This window comes from Dipodomys merriami, unplaced genomic scaffold (assembly GCF_024711535.1).
Source record: "Dipodomys merriami isolate MVZ:Mamm:240054 unplaced genomic scaffold, mDipMer1.0.p SCAF_6, whole genome shotgun sequence".
NCBI lineage: Eukaryota > Metazoa > Chordata > Mammalia > Rodentia > Heteromyidae > Dipodomys > Dipodomys merriami.
The window spans coordinates 19542567-19565988 of NW_027206179.1; the positions used below are offsets into that span (position 1 = coordinate 19542567).

At 36.9% G+C, this 23422-nt stretch overlaps 1 protein-coding gene across 3 annotated transcripts in view; it reads left to right on the forward strand.

Annotated features, from left to right (window-relative positions):
* Nalcn (sodium leak channel, non-selective) overlaps positions 1-23422 on the forward strand; it is a 230975-nt gene that overhangs the window by 109688 nt on the left and 97865 nt on the right. For all 3 annotated transcript variants that reach the window (XM_070002669.1, XM_070002668.1, XM_070002670.1), the window contains 2 exons: positions 2221-2412; positions 18283-18420. In XM_070002669.1, coding sequence (XP_069858770.1) covers positions 2221-2412; positions 18283-18420 — 330 coding nt within the window. The remainder of the gene's footprint in view (positions 1-2220; positions 2413-18282; positions 18421-23422) is intronic.

Sequence of the window (23422 nt, forward strand, 5' to 3'; positions counted from 1 at the left end):
CTGGGAAGGTGACTCAGTGGTAGAGTTCTTGCCTTGTATGCATGAGGCCCTGGGTTCGATTCCTCAGTACCACATAAGCAGAAAAAGCCAGAAGTGGTGCTGTGGTTCAAGAGGCAGAGTGCTAGCCTTGAGCTGAAGAGCTGAGGGACAGTGTCCAGGCCCAGAGTTCAGCCCTCACAACCAAAAAAAAAAAAAAAAAGCCAGAATTTGAGATATGTCTTAAGTAGTAGAGCACCAGACTCCAGTGAAAAGGCCAAGCAATAGCCTAAGGCTCTGAGTTAAAGCCCAGCCCTGACACCTAAAAACAGACAAAACATTTCTGAAAATTGATAATAAGACACTGTTCCTCCAAAATTAGTCGTATGTAATAATATATGGACATAATATGTCTGTACTTGACTAGCAAATTTTACATAATGGAAAGCCATTGGCACAAAGTTTAAAGAAGTATATATGAAATAAATTCCAAGAAAATATCCTGGCTTTGTCAATATCCTGGCTTAACAATGGTTTATAATAAGAATAATAAGAATTTATATATGTAAAATCCACCTTTACATGATTTACTTAGCCACACATTATTTATAAATGTCTATTTCTTTTATTTGTAATGATTAAATATAAAGGTATTATAATTTGTTATTATATAATTTGGTATTATAATTGCATCTCTAATTTTTAATGGGATATATTGAATCACAGTTCTTAACAATTATTCAATGACTATAATTATTAGTTATAGTCATTGTAATTGTTAGGTGGGAGCAATAGGCTTTTTGCTCTATTAAATTCTAGGTAAAAAGATAAAGTATGCAAGTATGGTATCCTAGTATAAACATGAAATAGAAGCATTTTTCTAGCTCACATTTTGTCATTTTTATGTTATCTCTAATCTGTCACAATGTGAGTTTTTCTATATATATTTTCAAATGCATAATATGGTTAAATGCACATTAAAAATGTTCGTTAATGTTTGATCTTGAGCATCAACGTTATTGGCTTGAGAAGCACCTGGGAGATTAGTAAAATACACCTCTGGGTGTGTCTCAGGCATTTCCAGTGACGACTTACTAAAGGAAGAAGACTCAAATTGAATGCGGGCAGTACCATCCCATAGGCTGATAGGGACAGGACAGAGTCCAAGAGGAAAAGGAAAAAGCCAGCTCTCCTCTCCCCTGCTCTGTTCTCTCTCTCACTGTATCTATCTCTTTCTGTGTCTCTCTCTCTTCTCCTCTCTCTCATTTCCTCTCTCCTTGCGCTTCTCTCCTCTACTTCCTGGCAGCCATGAGGTAAACTGCTCTACTCTGCCATATCCTCCTCACCTGATGGACTAACACTTGTGAAACCGAGAGCCAAAATCAATCCTCCTTCCTTTAAGTTATCTTTGATATTTTGTCACAGCAAGGAAAAACTAACACACCAAATATGCATGTCACTACCTGCTCTTAAATGCTTCTATCTAGACTTAAAAAATGTTGTTATTATAAATCTGTTAAATTAGAAAAATTAAGAAAAATATTATTGCCAATGTTACCAAAGATACAGTATAAAATATACTCAGGATTTAAAAATTGCTATAGTACCTATCATATTTAACTATAAAATTATGCTAGTGATGAATTTCTACATCCCATAAGCCTGAGCCTAGTTCACAAGATGAGTCCAGTTGCCAAGAGTTAGTACCAAGGCTGGAAAGTGGATTCAGTGCCCAAGAGCCAATTGCTAAGGAAATTTTCCAGGAATTTCTGTTATTTTCAAAGAAGTAGGAGAAAAAAAAATGGACATTGGGATAGGAATCTGAGCCAGAAATCAAAATTCCTTGATAGAAGATTGATTTTTCTCCCATGTCTCTATGCATGTGAAATACCTAGAGAAGTCAATTTTATGAAACATTAACTATAACTTATACTGAATTAAAGGTTTTCTTAGATTTTCACGCATTAGAGAACTAGCACATATTATAGTTCATAACATATTTTGAATTATTATAATGTGACATGTTAAAACACTTCATTAATTACAATTTGTCTTCCTTCCTGTGGGACTTATCTTGTGGTGTGTTCTGAGCTAGATGAATATTTCAGGTACAGTTCACATGGAAAGATATGGTATTTATGAGGTAAAATGATGTTTTATGAAGAAAATGATGTTTTAGTATGGATTCCATTAAAACTGTGAACAAATGATTAAAGCGATATGTTTTTTAATCTCTCTTCATAGGTACTTCGAGTGGTTCGACTTATTAAGATTTCACCTGCATTGGAAGACTTTGTATACAAGATATTCGGCCCTGGAAAGAAGCTTGGGAGTTTGGTTGTTTTCACTGCCAGCCTCCTGATTGTCATGTCAGCCATTAGTTTACAGATGTTCTGCTTTGTTGAAGAACTGGACAGATTTACGACTTTTCCAAGGGTAAGAATTAAAATCTCAGTTAAAGTCATTATCTTCTATTCGTAGTAATGATTTTCATAAAAGTGATTTTATTTAGCCATGGTTCAAAAGCCTTGTTGTATTTCTGATAACTTGAGATAATTATTTTTTCATGTTTAGAATGGTCTCTTTAGCGGAGTGTAGGTGTCAGAGTATGTTTTCAATATGGTCATAGTATATATCCATTCTAAAATTCCAGGAGATAATATAATCAGATGCCAAAATGTTAAATAAGTAAAAGTGGGAGCTATTGTTCTTCACACCTATAAATTGAAATATAACAGGATGTTAAAGCAAAATGGTCATTTTTGCATTTGTGAGAGGAAATTTTTTTTAAACTCAGATATTTTATTTCAGGCATAATCTAAAAGGAAAATTTTGATTTGTCAATATAAGAAAATGTCTGATCTTCAAATTTGAAATTTTTTTAAAAGGTCATTTTATTTATCTTCTGCATTCTCATTAGAATTCACTTGGACTAAAAAGGAAGTTAAAATCAATCACGTCATAAACAGAACTGGTGTGGAAGATTCAGCCCCTCACCAGACGGATTCTGAAATTCAACTCCTTATAAACTTAGACACTTAGAAGTATAGTGACTAAGACAATGAATGTATCTATTTTCACCACAAATTAAAACAGTCAGGCCTATTTCTGGAAAGAATCATCTTGGAGTAAAAAACAGGATAAAATATAGTTTTGGAAGTTAAACTTTGAGGTCAAATGGTGGGTATTTTTACTGCACTCCTAAATCTTTCTCTTTTAATTCTGTGCTAAATTGTGTTTTCCATACCAGTGTTATTGTAATTCTTGCTTTCACAATGCAAATTTTTCATTCACACATCTCTATCGCTGGGTGCTTCTCAGAAGTTTAGGTGATCTCAAGGTGAGAAGTGTCACTACGTTCCCAGACCTCAAGAAATTCTACGTTGAAGGGGGTGACCAGTGAACTAATATGAGGCCCTCCTGGTTTTGATGAAAGCAGGCACAAGGTGCCCAGAAAAGGCCTGAAGCCAGGAGGAATAAGGCCAGGAAGGTTTGTTGGATTATTATCATCATAGCTGTAGTTCAGTGAAACCTGGAAGTGTCCCATTTCTTGGGCAGCATGTACAAAAAGTCCACAGTTATTATAAAGGAGCAAGAAAAGTCAGTCCATGGTTGACAGGAGGACCCTGGGCAGAGGGACTTGGGCTGGAAGAAACTGCAATCACCTTTAGCTGTAATGGGAAAGTGAGGAAAAAGTAAAGTGATATACCCTAAGGAAGACAGCAGCAAGGATTCGTGTGGAGGGGCAAGAAGGCCGTACCCACAGCATTAGCCTGGGGCCAGGGTTGACCTTCCTCAGGTGTTATGTTGCCAGTTATTGAGGTAATGAAATCATGAGGACAAGAAAGCAGTGGAAGTCACACTCAAGCTTTTGTTCAGTCACTGCACTGGGCCAGCTGCCAAAGTAGACAGAGTCCCCATGTTTCCCGTGAAACACATGAAGCAAAGGACTGGTGGATCCCTGCAGTGGTCAAGGGTAGGGTCATTCCATTCCATGCTGGGAAGTCCTGAACAAAACCCTCTTGCCCTTGTATGTCTAGGGGTAGTGGTGGTGGTGGTGGTAGAGGTGGAGGTGAAAGAGTGAAGGGAGTGGCATAAGTGGTACTGAGCCAAGCAGAACAGAATGCGTCAGTTGGATCCCAGCAAGAAGGCTTCTGAATGGAGGTACCTGGCCTAGGACCATGGCAGGCCAGGTGGGATGTAGCCTCAGTGTCTTACCTCAGATCACTCCATAAAACTAAGGAGGAGCCTGCAGGCTGGCCACCATATTGATGGCAGCCACTCAAAGCCTCTCATTGTTTATGGGCCATATTGAAGGATCACACAAAGGATTTTGGCCTGGAAGCAGGCTCTTCCTTCCAGGATTGGAGGTATGACAACCAAGGATGAAAGCCAGGATATAAATCCCACCTCCTTCTGGTGAAGCCTGTCCCCTCACTGCCAAATCAAAAGAACAGATGACCACTGTAAACTGAGGTCCTCATTCTCACGGCCAACATTCCTTCCCGTCTAGTTCAGCACATGCTGTGGGAAGGTCTTCAAAATCACAAGGAGGATTTGTGTGGCAAGATACAACTTTCAGACAAAGGATAAAGACAATAGGTAAATCTTAGGCTAGATCATATTCTTCCAGACTTTTCAGAAATGTTTGGATTTTGAAAATAAGGGCTGTGAGCTTCTGTGAAAACTTGTATTCCTGAGTCTGCACTTCCTTCCACACAGGTCTAATTTCACTTCCCCCTCCCGCCACTCTTCAGCTAGATGACACTGGACAAACTACTCTCTAATTTATTTTCTTTAAAGAAAATATTGCTAAACATAGTGTTTTGCTCCTGTGTTACGTGTATTAAATAGCACACAAAAACAACACAATTGGGTTTAGAAAGCATTGTGTAAAGGTGCATTATATACCCCATGTAGCGGATCTGAAGTTGCTGCAGCCTGTAAGAAAGGAAAGGCACTTTCCAGATCCGTCCATGACTTAGCCCCAATTAGATTTATTCTAATTTGCACCATAATAGTAATCAAGTCCCATTACACGTTCAGATCTCCAGTGACTCAGCTGTGCTGTTCTGCCTGATGACTCCATCATCTTAATGAAGGCAGGCCCCTAATTAGCTGACAGTGCGGACCTGGTGCGTGTACGATGTGACAAGAAGGGCTGGATTTCTCCTTCCCATGTGCATCCTTGAACGTGAAAGCTCTGGAAAATAATCAGATTTTGCAAGTGATATTCAAAACATTCTAGTTACAAAGTGGAGTCATGACTATTCCTAATCAAAGAAAACTCCACCCCTGGATAGCTCTTGACTGGTGCACAGGTATCGGGAAGAAAGTTCACGTTGGCACCCCTGGGGAATCTCAGTCCCTTCCCTTCTTCTCTCATCCTATCCAGTGATTCAGTGCCAGCAAAGCTCAGCCGTTTATAGCATTGGCCAAAGCATAGCACGGATTTTCTGTAAGGGCAGTCACATGATATACTCTACAGTAAATTAACAAGTGGGAAAATCTGCACTTGTTTGCATTACCTTGACTTACTTCGTCGTACTTGGGATTGAAGTCAAGGCCTAGTACTTGCCAGCCCTAGACAGAAGAGGCTTTTCCACTAGACCCACATCCATAGCCCTTTGTTCTTTTTAAGTTTGTTTTCCACATAGGGTCTTGAACTTTTGCCTGAGCCTGTCGCAGACTCGCCATTCTCTATGGCAGCATTGAGTTAACAAGGTCCTTTTTAACCCCTTACCAAGATGTTGTAATTCACAAGTACAGACATAGGTTGATCCAATAGAAAGGGATGAATACCGGGAAATCAGCCATAAAAACAGATCCTACAATGGTCAAATCCTAACCTTGGATGAGATTTCTCTCTCTCAGTTCTTTCTCCAAAGCTGGTATAAGCCATTGACAAATGGGGTCTAAATAGACATATGGTAGGAAGACACCTGGTATTCTATTACTCTCACCAGATGGTCCTGGCTTCTAGCTCCTTCCCAATATTCCCAGTTGGGCCTTACAGAATGGCCAAAAAGGAAGTGAGCAAGTAGGGGGTGAGCTACAGATACCCACTCCCTGTGCCTGTAGTACTACCCACTTCCTATCACATGCTATGGACACAGACACCCAGGTACCTTGAAATAGAAAGCCCTGTGTGTTCCTTACACCATTCAAACTGTGGAATCCGTAGAAAGAGACACAGCCAGAGGAACATCTGCAGAAAGATGAACTTGAAATTTCACAGTAGAAAAGAACAAGAGAATGTTACATTAGTAAGATCTAATAAAACAGTGTTTCCTCCCAAATAAATAATATTCTATTTTAGTTTGGACAAAACAGATGTTCTACTGAATAGAAATAACAAGTGGGATTGAATGCTGGTATAAGGCAATATCCAACAGTTCCTGTTTCATTGGGATGAATAAATTGTACCAGGAGGACAATTTAGATGAACTCTTCATAATGAAGCTTCCGGGACAGGTCATAAAACAGATTGACATAAGCATGAATAATCATAATCTTTCTTTAACAAAGAAAAACTGCATGTTTTCCTGTAGTTGCCTGATAAAAAGTGATAAGCAATATTTCAGTAAGGTTTTACAATGTTTCTTTTTTTGTATAAGCTTATTACAACAAAGAAACTGCTCAGAAGTTACTAAGATCCATGCAATAAATGTTTAACCAGCTCTCTCACTCTGTGTATATATATATATATATATGTATATATATATATACATATATATATATACACACACATATATATATACACATATGTTTTTCTAAATCCTTAACAAATTAATAATAAGCAGGCCTCATTTGTTTGATAATTGTGCAAATGAACATTGTTTTTAATTATATGTAATATATTGCTCTCCATAACAAAGGTGCATGGATTTCAGTATTATTAATTTGATAAAAGTTCCATTAATTTGCATTTCTAAATACTAATGACTTGTTCTGTTAAATTTTCACTTATAAACTAATGTCCAGAAGAACTATTATTCACTATAAAGCAATAAATGCTATAAAACACTTAATTAAAGTTTAATTTCCCTATTTTTTCAGCCATCGAAATGATGATTTAATGATTAGTTGTATTAAGAACTACTGGGGAATTAGAAGGAACATCTTGCTCTTTATTTCTTTTTATCATTTTCCAGATATACAGTATGACCACTTTTTCAATAAATTCAAAGTCCATTACATTAATATTAATTACTTAATTAATATTTCTGAAAACTTTGTTCTGTTTCATGATTTTTTCCTTCATATATTTTAATGCAAAATATGTCAGATATGTAAAAATATATAAAGATTAATAAAAAGGGGGCTGGAGTGTAACTCAGTGGTGGAGAGTTTGCTTAGAATGCACAGTGACCTAGGTTTTATCCCCTGCACCACACAAAATAAATCCATATACAGAGAGCTTTCCATGGAAAATATGACAGTAGATCTGACCTCTCTGGTCATTCTTCCCTCGTTGTCTCCCATAGAGAATCACTTTTCTCATGTTTATGTTCTTAGTACATTAATTTTTTCTGTTTTTCTTTTTTTATGTTCATTTTTTATGATTAATAAGTTTTTTTATTGTGAAAGTACCTTACAGAGGGGTTACAATTACATGAGCAAGGTAATGAGTACATTTCTTATCAAGCATTGTTGCCTCCTCCTTTGTTTCCCCTTCCCAGCCCTACATTTCATTGTTGCAATGGGTCCACCTTAATAGATATATAAACATTGACTGAAAGCCTTTTAGCTTTTGTGCATAATAGATTTGCTTTCTATGGTATTACACTGTACTGTTTCTTCTGCTAATTGTATTGCTCACGTTATGATTGTGAGATTTCCCTACATAAATGCATGTAGCTATATTTTTATTGTCACGACTTTGTAAAATACAACCACAGATTTTTATTATATATGGTGCAGAATTCATCTAAACGCTACACAGGTTGTGTTTTCTTTCTCCTGTTTGGCAGGTAAATTCTAATTTCATCCCAGTAAGCATATCCTTTCAGTGAGCATCTCTTCCTCTTAGGTTAGAATGCAAATACCTTATTCAATGGTAGATATTTTTAGAATGAACCCAACTAAGATAAGCTACAGAATAGATGTACTCAATTTGAAAGTAATACCAGATATGCCCTGGATGATATTAAAAGACTCGAGGAACTTACTCTGCCTAACTACAGTGCTCCTAAATATTATCTCATTTTTAATAAAAGGCAAAGACTGCTTCCAAGAAAGGCGACCTGCAAAGCTGTAGGGGTAAACATGATTTCAACAGGTAAAGATGTGGGTACTGAAATGTCATTTCTTGGGGAAATTCCACAGAAAGCAAGTGGGAGACAGGGAGTACCATGGCATGGAGAGATAGATAGGAAAGGCCTGTGGTGGTGGCAGGAAGCATCCCACAAAGAGTCTTCAGTGGAATTATAACCAGAGAAGCAATCAAACATTTTTACTCTTGTTTGCTTATTTCTTTTCCTGGAGATAAAAGTAGGAAGGTCATCTTTTTTCTCAGAGGGGGTGTTTTTTACTGAACAAAAATTCATTTTTACTGAGCAAAGAAAAACATTTATAACCAGTTGAAAAATTGCAGCCATCTTCCGAGATCATTTTTTATTTATTTTTCTGAGAGGCTATTACTGTGTCAAATCTTCCACAGACTCATAAAGTGAGAGCCCATCTGAAGCCTTAGTCCAGACTGTTTTCCGTGCCTGGGCATGATTCTGCAAGAGAAATGAGCAATTTGGTTCCAGTTTTGGTGATGCTATGATGCAGTTTAATGTAACTGTTTCCTTCCTCCCCACCAAAAATATGTGCTTAAAATTTGTGTTTCCTATTATAATTTTAGGATGTTATTGTCATTTTGTTGTTGTTATTCATTGTTATTGTAGTTTTGTTCTTGTTGGATTTATTGTTTGTGTCAATAACCACTGTCAGTAGCACAGTGGTAATATAATATTCTTTGAATCCATTTTTAGCAAATAATATGAAGGAAGGTAGGAAAGAAGAAGAGGGGCGGGGAGGGACACAGGCAGCAGGCAAGAAGGAAGGGAGGAAGGACGGGAGGGAGGGAGGGAAGGAGGGGGGAAGGGAGGTATTTTAAAGCACTATTTGGTATGTGTTACTAAACTATTATTATATCAGAAGTAAAATAGAAACTATCATCTGCAATCTTATAGCCCAAATTGCCAATGAAATGCACCATTTACATTATGAAAATGTAATATGACTGACATTATCAAAATCACTAATTAAGAAATAGAGCTTAAATACTCCAAGAAACTTGACAGTCTACCCTATGAAGAAAATTAATTCAGAAGCCCTTTATTTGCATAAATCTCTAGGTCTCATTTTCACAGCTGTTTGTTGTGTCAGCTTGATGGTTACATTTCAAGATTATTTTAACATAATTGCTGGAGAATATACCTTTCTACTAAAAATATCATACTCTGTAAGAAAGATTGTTAGGATGGGGACAATCTGAGCTTATTAGCTTTAGCTTAATATATTTCTTTAAAGTGTTTCTGACAAAGGAATTCTAACCGTTAAGTCTTCAATTACAAAAATATTTTAAAATATATTTGTAATTTCAGATTCCTAAAAAGTGAAAAGGTTATGACATTTGTGAAAAATAAATGTTAATGAGCAGGGCTTAATTTTAGCCAAGAATGAAAAGGCTGGATATAACTGCTTTTGATAAATCAAAACCTGGAAATTCCCATATGTGTGCAGTACTGTGCTAGACACTCGTGCTAATTTTTTTAAACACTGCTTAGCATAGATGACTGCCTTGTTTGTTTCTGCCATTTGGATAGTAATGAGAGATTGGCAATTTGAGGTCTTAAAATATCTTTTACCCCCGACTTCCAAATGGACAGCAGGAGGTTTTGTCACTACTCTAGCACTCCCATTTCCAATGTGTAAGATGGAATTAACCATTGGAGCCTGCCCTTTTCCCTTGTGCTGGAGGAACTCTAACACCTACCAAACACTATTAAAGAGTATATAAAAATAATGGACAGTTAGGCTTTGGTTGCTGCGAAGCACCAAGCCAATGCTATTCCTTCACCAGTCTCTTTTCCTATCAGTTCATCTTTTCTGAAAAGCAAACCAGAGAGACTGTACAGTCCCCAACCATTTCTGCCATCTCATTGATGAGATTTAATAGAAAGTTACCCAAAGCACGGGCAAGAGAAAGATAAATGGAAACACCTATACCTGTTCTTCTAAGTACAAAAAGATTCGCTGATTTTTGCATTATTTTTCTTTTACTCTGGAAATTATATTTAAGTGTAGACTCCACTTAAAGTAATTTGCTGCTAGAAGAGTCCTGAAGTTTGGACATCTGCTGTGCTTCTAATCATGTTCAAGCTCATTTTGGCATTTAAGGCCAATTACATTAGTTCAGATTTGGTAAGATTTTTCCTCCATCTAAAACTTGACCAATGAACAGTCCCTCCCCACTCCCCTCTCCACTTATTCAAATGGAACGCTTGGCAACAAGCATATTTTTGGATTTGTAAAAGTAAAACAAGTAATGCTAATTCATTTTGAAGAAGAAAAAAAAAGCAAAGAACTGGTTGGTCTTTCTTGTCAACACAAGAGGCTGTTAGAGAACTAATAGAAACCACTTATTTCAGCTCTCTAAAATACTAGGAATGAGGCATTAGAGGAATTGTAGGAATGTTGGTATTTTAAATGTTTTTAATGTCTTGGTGTTGTAATTGTTTCACGTCTATTGACAAAAAAGTAATTAATGCAAATAGAGTTGCTATGCAGAAAAAAACAAAGATGACTTTATTATTTGAAAGTCACTAATAATTAAATCTTGCAGAACAGAGCCCTACAATGCTACGCAGTCAGTATTTCTTGTGTTTTTGATGTTTTTGTTTTGGCGACCAAGACTAGAATTTGAATGCAGGGCCTCATGCTTGCAAAGCAAGCATACCACTTACAGTAAACCCCTCTCACTTTTTTTGCTTTATTATTATTAGCCTTAGGATTCTTTCTGTTTCAGATTCGATTCTATGAGCTAACTTATGATACAGAGCAAAGCACCTAGTTTACCAAGCTCCTTAGATTCAACCATTTCCTGAGTGCTACTTATTCCAGTTATTCATGAATAGCTTCAAATGAGTCAAAAGCATTATTTTATGAGCAACAAAATATTCACTGTAACCTTTTTCTAAAACTTTTATAGGCTTGGATTTGGAAAATTAGACCAAAAAGTATACTCTTTAAAAACAGGAGTTTTCCAAATAACTGTCATTTTTCAACTGCCACCAATAGATTATAAAACAAACTGGAAGCATGACTCAACTAGTAAAGTACTAACCATTAGTGAAAAAGCCACATGGTAGTTGAAGGCCTTGAGTTCAAGTCCCAGTACTGGCACCATAAGAAAATAATAGAAGCAGATGGCTCACACCTGTAATCCTAGCTACTCAGGAGGCTGAGGATCACGGTTCAAAGCCAGCCCAGGCAGGAAAGTCCATGAGACTCTTACCTCCAATAAACAACCAGAAAACCAGAAGTGGCACTGTGGCTCAAGTAGTAGCACTAGCCTTGAGCTGAAATGCTCAGAGACAGAGTCCATGCCCAGAGTTCAAGCCCCATGACTGATGACAATAATAATAATAATAATAATACAATTGTAGACACATACTTAGAGGGAAAATAAAGCACTTTTAAAATCATTTATCTAAAGTAAACATCTTCTTAAAATGCAATGTATTCTATTTCATTTTTGAACTTATAAAAAAAGAACCAGATTGTGTACAATATTAAAAAAATGTAAGTCATAGAAATTCTAAATTTTGACCAGTATCATCACTGTTTCTCCATGGAGGGATATCATTAATACAGTTTTTGTAATTTATCACTTAGAATGTTATCTGTATTGTGCTTTAATTTTCATTAAGTATTCATTCATACTGTATTTTGATTCTCAAAAACATCTCCGAGAATGAGAATAAGATTTTGTCATCATTGCAAATTTTAGTCTTGGGCTGGCAAGAGTTATATCCAAAGCTATTAAGGCAGTCAGCAGTGTTTTCTCAAACATAAATGGTGGCCAGTGATGTTGGAGCTTGGTCTTCAGCCTCACTGATCTTCAGAACTGCAGAGCACCACAGCCCTTGTAATTAGGCCCATCAGACTCTCTCAAACTGCAGGCCTTTCCCCTGTCATCTTGAAAGGTTATCCCCTGAGGGTGAGAGTAGAAATAGGGATGATGAAACTAGACCAAAGGAAGTTTTGAATAGCTCTTGGCTGATACTGTACTCAAAGCAGTTGTGAATTGAACAAGGCACATGGGTAGGATAGGAGGCCTATTCCCAGTGCAGGCAGAAGAGAAATACAACCAGAGTTCAATTCACCTCAGAGTTGGTGTTTTTCCTAAGACTTTGGTAGAGTGGATGGAATTTGGAGAGCTAGGAAAAAGCATGATTTAATTAATGGGTCATAGAATTTCATCTAAACTAGATAAGTGGGATCTCAGGTAAAGGAAAATGATTTACACATTTGGGCTTTATAGATTCACTCCAGATTTTAGATCAATATTTCTGTTTGTGTGCAATTCTGTTCAGTCACAATAGAGGAGGATTCTTATCTTTTATTCTCTGAGGGATTCTTAAATATGTTAAAAGTAATTTTAATAACGTTTCCCAGTGTCAAATTATCTATTAAGACCTGCACCCTGTCAGTTATATTATCAACCAATTTAGAAATATATCCCTAATATCAGGCAATTTTCATTTTAATTACATAGTGACATCACTTTAAATATTATTAAAGCTTTGGGTAGTTAAGTATAACTTAAGAAGAGAAAGGGTTTTTGAATAACATGAAATATAACAAATATTAAGAGAATATTAAAAGATCATGAGACCTCTGGATTTTAGATGATAAACTCCTGTACAGATTAGTGGAATTTGGATAGGGAACAAGAGATTGAGTAGGTGGATAATTATGGCAATTAAAACCAAAGGAGATGTCACTTGGGTGATCTGCGAATCCCATCCAGGCAAATCTATTTTAGGGCCTTCTGATAGTAAGACACAGCGGGAACCCCCTCAGTAAATGGTGGAGCTACGGTGTAAGTTGTCAAGTGGTTTTCATTTTGAAAGCAAGTCTTTTGTAGAAAAACATTTTTTGAAACCAGCTAAGAATAAAAAAATAATAATAAGAGATGCAAGATTCATTGTAAATTGAAGGTAGTACATGGATGATGGCCATGGTATTCCTCACCACACTGTGTATTTTTATAATGTTTATATTCTAAGAACAAAAGAAATATACATCTTTTACATGTACTGCCACATGAACAATAAAAACATTTTTAAAATACTTTTACAAGATACATGATCACCCAGCAAGTTGTATATGAATGTTTAGAGCAGCATTATTTATGATAGCATCACAGATAAGCCAAACAGATGAAAAGATAACATTTAGTAGATGTTGACAGTGAAATTTTATTGGACAATAAAAGGGAAGGAAGTATTGATACCTGCCACTGTTTGGATAGACCCTGTGACATGGGATGTGATTTCAGTTACAAAGCGTGTGTCAATTGCAAACACACTCCCACTGCACATATTGCTACCTATTGACCACAGGCTAATATGCTTCCCCATTCTAGTTTTTCTAAGTTTTTGACTATGTTTACTCTACATTAATATCCATTAAAATAAGCATGGGTCATCAAATTCCAAATGTCATCAATGATATTTATTGAAGGGGCTAAGAATGATATTAAAAGGTCTGAGACATGTTTACTTTATCGGCTTGGATAAATACCTTTGCTTTGTTTTCAGTGTAACAATGTCTGTCAGATAGATTTGGAGTCCGAAATGAATTCCTGGGGCTGACAGAGGAAAGGATTTCCTGTCACTGATGGCCTGGCTTCAGTGGCCTGGATAAGGAGACACCATCCGGTGTAGCGATGACTAGAGTTTAAAGGATGTTAGGAACAAGAGAAGTGATGAAAATACTGCTCAGTACCCTTTCTTCCACTTTGGTGATCTTATTTCCATCTAAGTCTCTTCATCTTGGTTTATACATGTAGGCTACACTACCATGTAAAAATAACTTTCGGGGAACATATTAACAGCTGCAGATATGCTATTAAGGAATATCACAGGTAAATGCAAAACTGGGATCAGAAAGGAGAATTGGGTTAATCAGAATTTCCTGAAAGATGGATGCAATGGAGGATGACATGAGAAAGGCCAAAAATGTCCTAAAATTCCTTGGCCTAAATAACTTGAAGATTGAGAGTCTTTATGTTATGGAGGGCAGGGCTGGGAGAGGGGCGTAAAAAATGGAGATGTGCAATGCTTGTGATTCCTGGCAAACGTCCAAGTGGAGAGATGGGCTGGGTTCTCGAGGGAGAGCTGGAAATGCAAGTGAGATCATGTCTGAAGGCATTAAAAATGAATGGGATAAACTAGCTGGTTATAGTTGAGAGAAAAGTAAAGGATTCTGGGATCCTGTTGGAGCTTTGTGACACTTAACGTTGAGAGGTGAGGAGACACCAGTCATAGAAACAGGGAAGGGTCTTGCTGCAGTACTTTATCTGTGTCACTGGTTCAGAGACTCCAGCTCTGTTTGGGTGTGTACCATCTGGTGCCACAGCAGTGTCCACTCATGCCTTTGCATGCTTCCCCTGCCTTGTGCCTTCTACTCTGAACTTCTTGCTCTTTGTCTTGCTCACATCCATCCAAAGAATATGGCCTCTGATTAAAATCAGAAACTCACTAATCTAATGATCCTCGCAACCTTTCTTCTCCAGAGAATATCATGGCAATCTCTTAACCTCTGTTCGTTCAGAGCTTTGTGCCTCCTTGGGTTGGAGCATGAGTGTACTAATGCTGTGATTCTGCAGTTCCCTTCCATTGCTCATAGTCAACTGCATGGTCAATCACCATTCATGCATTCACCTCCAGATTCTACTGACAGCAAGGTGATTTTCCTCTGTAGTTTCCATTTGAAAGTCACTGGTGATTTTTTTGGCTGATTTAGTTCTTCCCTGGAAGCACAGAGTTGCTTTTTCAGGATGGCTCCATATACCGCTTGAAGCATACTCAGCCTAACTGCTCATCCTGAGTTCCCTGAGAACCCAGGAGGCACCCTTGGCATACAGGAACAGCTCTGTGCAGTGGTGTTTAACATAAGAGGATCTCATTACATGTTAAAAGGGAAAATGCAAGTGTAAACAGTGCAAGTAACAAATAAGCAGCAAATAGCAGTGTTCCATGCACTGGTTTACACCATTAGATGGAGAACTGAAGGGTAAGACAGCAAAATCACAACTCCCCTGGCTAACGTCTAAGGGAATTAATAGAACAAATGACAGTCAACCTAAGATAATTACACAAATATAATCAAACAAGTGAAGAGCCACAATATCATACAATTTTATTTGAATAATAACTACCAGAAAGAATGGAGAGTGGCAGGGGAAGAAGCAGAGATAGAAAGAGGCAGAAAGAAAACAAGAAATCCAAGAACCATCCTAAGATCATCACCTAATGTTATCTTCTGAAACAAGTTAAGAAGAAATAAAGGTGGAGAGCATATCTTTAAAATATACTCATATCCCATAATCTCAGGCAATTCCCACCAAGAGATATATAGAATCTAGGGGGAAAAAAGAAACCCTCATGTGTCACACAAGTCCACATTCCTGTCATTTACTGAACACACTACTAGCTGAGGGTTCCTTAGGGATGAAGCAGTTCATTAAAACAAATTAAGCTGATTGGTGTCTAAGAAGAAAGAGCTGAATGTTTGGTCTTCAGGTACCAAGAATCAATCTCTTGTGTTTAATCATAACTTTTGTCATTACTTTTGGGGAAGAAGAAAATAGAATTCTTTAACGACTTGTGGGCTCTATAATGGCTCACCTACTGCTATTGGATCTAGAGTGTACACACACTTTCACTTTGACTATGTTGAAAGTAAACCATGCACGATTTGGAGGAGGAGGGTTAGGAGAGAAAAACTTGGAGAAAATGAGGGAAAAAATGGTGACTTTTGTAATTGTAACCCCTCTGTACATCACCTTTACAATAACAATAAAAAAGAAAGTATAAAGAGAAGAATAAGAAATATTTACAAAATAAAATCTCTAAATCACTAATATGAAAATCTCTAGAGCTATTATATAACATTAAGTCACATGAGTCAGTTTGTTCTGTAAAAAATATTGATTAAAAAAAGATTTTCACATTGACCGCGCATTTGTGAAAGAGGATAGAACAATCTGATATTTTCAGGTGAATTGGAATTTGTGCTCCTTGACGTTGGATGTAATATATTAAAAAAAAATGCAGGGACAAGTAATTGTTCTTAGTGCTTAGTTCTTGTATACTTCTTTAAGTGCTTAAATGATGTATTGGGAAAAATGTCTATAGCACTTTCAGAGTGAGTTGAAGGTAATCTTTGTGGAGAATGGCCTTCTATTAGCACGAGTCATGGAACATCTATTATTCTTGGTAATGCTGAGGTGAGGTCTCAGTAAGAACATATTCACACTTCCCTGCAAACAAACGATGCTGGGAGATAATGAGATTACAGAAAATCTCACTCAAGGAGAAGCGCTTCCCTCCCCCAGACAGATGAGTCGGAGAACATACCTCCTGAGTTAACATTCACTTAGCAACTAATTGTTCCTTTATTCAGGTGCTTCTGTGATGCCCTCCACATTTGCCCTTCTGAAAAAGTTAATCACCTTAGTAAAGGAAATCAAAATCAAATGAAGACTGACCACTGTGTTATTAGGATTAGAAAAGGTAGATCCACAACTTCAACAAACACAAGATCTAACTTGGAAAATTACTTATTTGGAGTCATAATGCCTGTTTGTTACTTCTGTTTGTTTCACAATTGAGTGAATTTGGGAGAATCACTTCTCATTCTTGAGTCTCAGTTTCCTTACCTTCCTCTTGGCTCTAAGACCCTATCACTGTAATACGGCTTTTATCTTGGCCTTGGTCTCTTTGTGTTATCCTGGATTTTATTCTTTAATTGACTTGATGTCTTCATTGCATTGAAGCCTATTAAAAACTACATTTGCGAAGTCACTAGACTACAGCTGTCCAGACATTATCACAAAGTCTCATCACAAAGCATTTATTAGCTGCAGACAATAGCTTGCTTCCGTGATCGAGCTACTGAGGAGGTGAAGATCAGGAGAACTGTGATTCCAAAAAAGTTCAGGCAAAAAGTAAGAGAGACCCGATCTCAACCAATGAAAAGCAAAGCAGCAGATAGATCCTTGTGGTCCCAGCTGTGCAGGAGTGTTAACAAGAGGATCAAAGTCCAGGCTAGCTTTAAAGTCTGTAGTTAAAGACTATATTTAAAGCCTATGAAAGCAAAATTGGCTGGGTTCAAATGGTACAGCAACAATATAATGAATGTAAATCCCCGAATTCAAACACCAGTACTGGGAAAAATATTATAGCCATCATCACAAAGTCTTATTAAGAGGCTTTTACTGACCTCTAAGATACAGAAGATACATGAGTCAAAGATGTATATGTGTGTGTGTGTGTGTGTGTGTGTGTGTGTGTGTGTGTGTGTGTGTGTGTGTGTGTGTGTGTGTGTATATATTCATATAACCATGTTAGAATGGGCCCAGGCAAAGATTTTTGCAGAAAGTGTAGACACTCTGAACTTGACCACCTCTTTATGGAATATCCTGGATGTTTTTTGGTCTTGACTTCTGCAGATTTCATCCTGCCTTGGATATTTTTTAAACCATGAAAAAAATGTGTCTTTGTTAAGTTGCACAGCATGGCATCATTGTTCAGAAATATTTCTTTTTAAGAGTCACATGTTTAATATGAGAGCTGAAATAACTTGATAAATGAGTACCATAAAAATAAAATTAAGGCCATTATTATTCTCTTATATGTTTTAGACAATCAAATGTAATTCACTATAAAATAATAAGTTTCTCCTGACAGCTGCAGCAAAAGCAAATAAATCTGCTGGGAATGTGAAATCGTTTTCTTATTGAAAGAAGAAAATAGAAAAAGGCAAATAAAGATTCTAAATTTTCTTCTAATATGCTCAACAATATTTGCCAGCACCAAGGCTCATTTTAAAATCAGTATCATTCTTTCAGTTTTTAGAAGAGTTAGATGCTATGTTTTAAGACATTTCTCATTGGATGCATTAAGACTGTTCTTCCCTGATTAATCAGATAAGAGTCAATAATACTGAGAGTAGGGTTCTCAGTGGAAAACCAAAGACCTCCAGCTGGTATTGTAATCCCTCTGTTCTGCTCCTCCCTAGGCATTTATGTCCATGTTCCAGATCCTCACCCAGGAAGGGTGGGTGGACGTAATGGACCAGACTCTAAATGCTGTGGGACACATGTGGGCACCTGTCGTTGCCATCTACTTCATTCTCTACCATCTCTTTGCAACTCTGGTGAGTTTTAACATTTCTTTTCAATTATATCTGAAAATTCTTCATGGATTAGCATCAACCGATGTTTGGCAAGCTGTTGATTTCAGACTGAGAGCTGCGGGATGGACACAGAGTATTCCATTGGGGATCAGACCCCTGCAGTTCTGAATTCCACAAATCGGAGCACAGGGCAAAGAACTGCTTGTTCAGTCAGAAGTGTCTCTTTTAGTTACAAGTGTTTGCATGAGAGAACACAAAACAACACAAAACAGAAATCTCATATTCACACACCTATTTAACTGCTTCAAATATTCACACCCAGATAATCTGCAGATCAACTAGAACTCCGTGATTACTTTCTTTGTTGTATAGAGATGCTGTTTTCAATTTCAGTGCTGCTTCTTCACAGCTGTAATTACACCAAGGACAGAAGCTACAGACCTCAGGGTGCAGTCATTTAATTAGAAATCAGCTCAGGGTTTTGTACAATGTGTGAATGAAACACATGGGAGAAAATAAGACATTGCTGAAAATATAATAAAAGTACCAGAAAACTGCATACCAGATCCACATAAAACTGATTCCTATCATATAAATTTTTCCCTTCAATGTATTTATATTAAAATCAAAGACAAAAACTGTACATATTCTGACAAGTAGGAAATGTAATTCTTAGTTCTTCCTAAGACCAAATCTATATCTGCATGTAATTACTTTATATTTAATCCAAGCTGTATTCAAAGGCTATGTTACAAGTTTGAGTTAGAAGCTGGATGCTGATGGAATTAGGTTTCTTTAACTTGAAAAATGATCCTGTGCATATTTAAAGTACATTCTAACAAATGTAAAAATTATATTCTATTAGTTCACAAACTTTCCATTTATAAAGCAAAGTATACTTGACCAGTTTAATGTGTCACTTATGCCCCTTTTTCGCCAATTCCCTGTTACTCTTCTTTCTTTTTTTGCTGTATACTTCTTCTCCCAGGAAAAAGCCTCAATGAATTTAGTTTGAGCCCATATTTTAGTTTTAAATTATTTTTCACTCAATTTAACATATATAAATTCTAGAAAAGTTCATTTTATGTAACACTAAGGAAGACAATAATTAAAATGTACAAATTCTTGACAAGGTACATTGCTGTCTATTTCAGACTCATTAAGATATAAAAAGAAATGTGTAGTTTCCAAACAATAAAATACAGAGATTTCTCATACATATAAAATCTATTAAAATATGAGTATTTTAAATGTGAAGTTATGATTGCATACATCTTACATTGTAAATTTTGAAAATTCATGTTAATATATTTTAGCTTGAGAAGTACTTGGTTACAGCTGCCTTTTCACGTGACCAACATGACCAGGCTGAGCAAACAATGAATTTGGTCATGTATTGACTGTCCTACAAATCTTTCATCAAATATTAATTTTAAGATCATTTCATCAATACACATGGAGCTAATTCAGTCATTGGTATATATGGCCATATACTAGGCTATTGATTAGATAGCCCCTATGGGTTTACCCGGATGGATAAATAGACTTTCCCAAAGGCTAAGTCCTCTGCAGTCTGTGTCATAAGTTCAATGCCTTAGTCTGAATCACGTCTCTCTGTCCAAGTTTTCTGGTCCAGCTAGTAAACTCAGTCTGCCACCTGTATTTATATAGCCAGTGCATTACAGATGGTTTCTATATTTTAATTTTTATTGTTTACTTATTGGCTTTTTGAGACAGGTTCTAACTATGTAGCTTTTGTTGGCCACAACCCCTCAAACATCCTGCCTTAGCCCCCTGAGTGCTGAGATCACAGCCAGCTATTTCTGCATATTTCAGTGGTTAAGTAAGCACTGACATCCTCACGGAGTATTAACCACAGACACATGGCCCCCGGTACAGGAAAACTGTACTAACAACTCAGCTCTGAAGCAATAGAGTCGTTAGGATTCCTGTTCTCTTGCAGTCTCAATTATTCTTGATACTGTTTGGCTTTTGAGATTCCAATGCACTTCTTAGTGGAGCTTAGGTGTATCATTTTTCCTAAAACTGCATTTTGCCCTTCAGTAATTATTAAGGGAGTGCTTCTTTTCCTGACTCACCTGATCGCTTGCTTTACCTGTTTTCTCCATGAATTGGGTTGTGTTTTTAAGTTCATTTGTAGTAGTGATGCACATGTAGCCCATGTCAGCCCTTTGACTACTCCCTGTATCACATGTATCTTCTCTGAGTATTCCCACGTGTGATGTCTAGTTAAAGCCATTGAGTGGTCCTTTAGAGCTCTACTTTATTTGAACGCATGCTTGCCCAATAAAAATATTCTCCATATTCTTTCTATTAAAAAGTTTTTTCTTCTCATAGTATAAATTAGAAGAAATCAATGGCTTAAATAGAACTTAAGTCAATTTTTCTTACTCAGATTTAAGTGACAATTTCAATGTTTAGAGTATTTATTGGATTTATCTCATTATTAAACCTAAAACCAAATGATAAACTATTTTGACATTTTTACCTACATAACATTGTAACACTGTTTAATAGAAGCATTTTTTTAGTAAAGCAAAATACTATGTCACTAAATGAAAATCAAGAGTATGGCGTGGCTATCACCTCAAATTCTAGGCACTGAGATTTTACATAAAAGACGATGACCAATTGTCTTTCTTGCCCTGTATACCCTTAAAGGCTGACAAATAAACAGCCTAAATCAGGTGACCTCTAATTCATGAATCCCTATACTGTCATGTATAAGTGTTAATTTGTATTTTGGCCAAAGTGTTCATCAACTTAGTTAAGCATTAGCACCAGTCAATACAACCCCATCACCAAACATTGCAATTCTTACCACTCAAGGAAGGACTTACGCCTAGAGGCACAAGTGTCTAAAGTTGGGGGTGGATAGTATTGTATATTTGTACTTGCTACTCTTAATCAGTGCCCAAGTAATAAATGGCTTCTTCCAGGTTCTTTCAGCTTAAACTGCTGTGAAATCTGCAAAATATCCGTAAAACAGCTGGAGGTTTGTTTGGGATTTGGGTTTTGGTGGGACTGGGTTTTGAACTCGGGGACTTGTGCTTACCAAGCAGGTGCTTCACCACCTGGGGGTGCTAAGTGGCTGCCAAGTAGCTCAGAAGTCACTTGCCTAGAGCATATCATTTTTGTTATTTCTGCCTAGGTTAACCCAAACCATGGTTCTTCTATTTACACTGCTTCCTATGTAGTTGGAAAAACAGACACTTACTTCTACATCTAGCTTTTTTTTGGTTGAGATGGTCATCTCCTGCATGTTTGTTGTTGTTGTTGTTGTTGTTGTTGTTGTTGTTAGTCATTTGTTGGTTTGGCTTGAACTCAGGACCTGGGTACTGTCCCTGAGCTTTTGTGCACAAGACTAGTGTTCTACTACTTTGATTCACAGGCCACTTCCGATTTCTGGAGGTTAATTGGAAATAAGACTCTCAAGAATTTTCCTGCCCCAGCTGGTTTGGAATCGTGATCCTCAGATTTCAGCCTTCTGAGTATCTAGGATTATAGGTGTGAGCCACCTGCACCTGGCTTCTCATGTACTGCTTTTGCCCAGGTTGACCTCAAACTGTCATTCCCAAATAGCTGGGATTACAGCCCCAAGCCATTGCACCCAGTTGTATATACCAATATTCTGCTTGAAGGGGTTAGGCCTATATTATAGACACATGACAGGACTCTAAAACGAAAAACATGTTTCAGGTTCAAATCACTATTCCATAAATCTGTCTGTAGGCTTGAAGTGAGAATTTTTATTCAGTTTTATGTTTCTATTTGTAACATATTTCAAAACATCTGAACTCAAATTTGGGGAAATCTACATAAATACACAACCTATAATGTGCCTTTCATCCATGCTCACATGCAGTGCTATGCAACCCGGTGAGTTTCTAATGTAGTCATCTCAGAAACAGGCAGGTGCCAAACAACAACAACAGGGGGAAAAAAGTTTAGCCTGCAGATTGTCCTGCAATAAGAAACAACAGGCAGTTTTATCACTCCTGAGGGCACCAATTTGTCAGCTCACAATGAAAATCAAGCTCAAGTGTATAGCAAATGCATATTCATAATGATTATCTATTATCCATTTAAAATCTCCATTCTGCACGTATGTACTCTGTATTTCTGCTCCTGTTGATTGAGCTTTCCCAAACGCTTGTGGAATTTATCCTTTCTATCACTTTTGCCGGAGATTTGGAGGTAGGGAAGGGGGGATGTGTGACTGGAGAAGAGATTCTATTTCTCCCTCTTTGGTGTTTCTCCCTTTATTAATGTCTCAAAGGAAAACCTGTGATATGAATACAGAAAGGGGAGAAAATGTAATTAAGCATTTATTGTAGATGGTCTTTTTGTTACCTTTGAAGTGCTGAAATTAGCACAGCCATTTCTTGATTCTGCCTTGGTAGCAGCAGCTTGCTGAGAACAGTCACATTTTGCTGATAGAAATGTGCATTCCAAAGTGTAAATTAAATAACTTGATTTTATAGAATTCATTTAAAAGTGCGTCTGCACGGAATGGATCCCATTTTACATTGCTCTGATTACATTTGACTTTTTGTTGACCCGTATAGAAAAGGAATGGTTTCATAGTACAGTCTGTAAGACAGCTTAAGATGGCCTTCTTATAAATGTTAAGAGAGAGAAAAAAAAAGAGAGAGAAACGAAAGAATGGAGGATATTAATTTGACTCCTGCTGTGTTTTTACTGCATACTTGAAAATAATTTAAAGATAGGAAGGGTAGCATTTTAGCTAAAGAGCCAGCTATAAGCTATCTAAAAGATAAAGGAATAAAACTCAGCTTCAGGGAAAGAAAAGAAAAAGGGAACAATAGATAGGATAAGGTTAAGACTACATGACATCTAGAGTTAAAAAGAAATCAAAATAGAATGTGTTACTATAGTGATAAAAACTATTAACCAAATAAATCCATTCCAAGTGATGAGGCTGTCCACTTAAAAAGATATACTTTTCAGCCATCTGAATCGTTCTAGTCCCAATGACAGT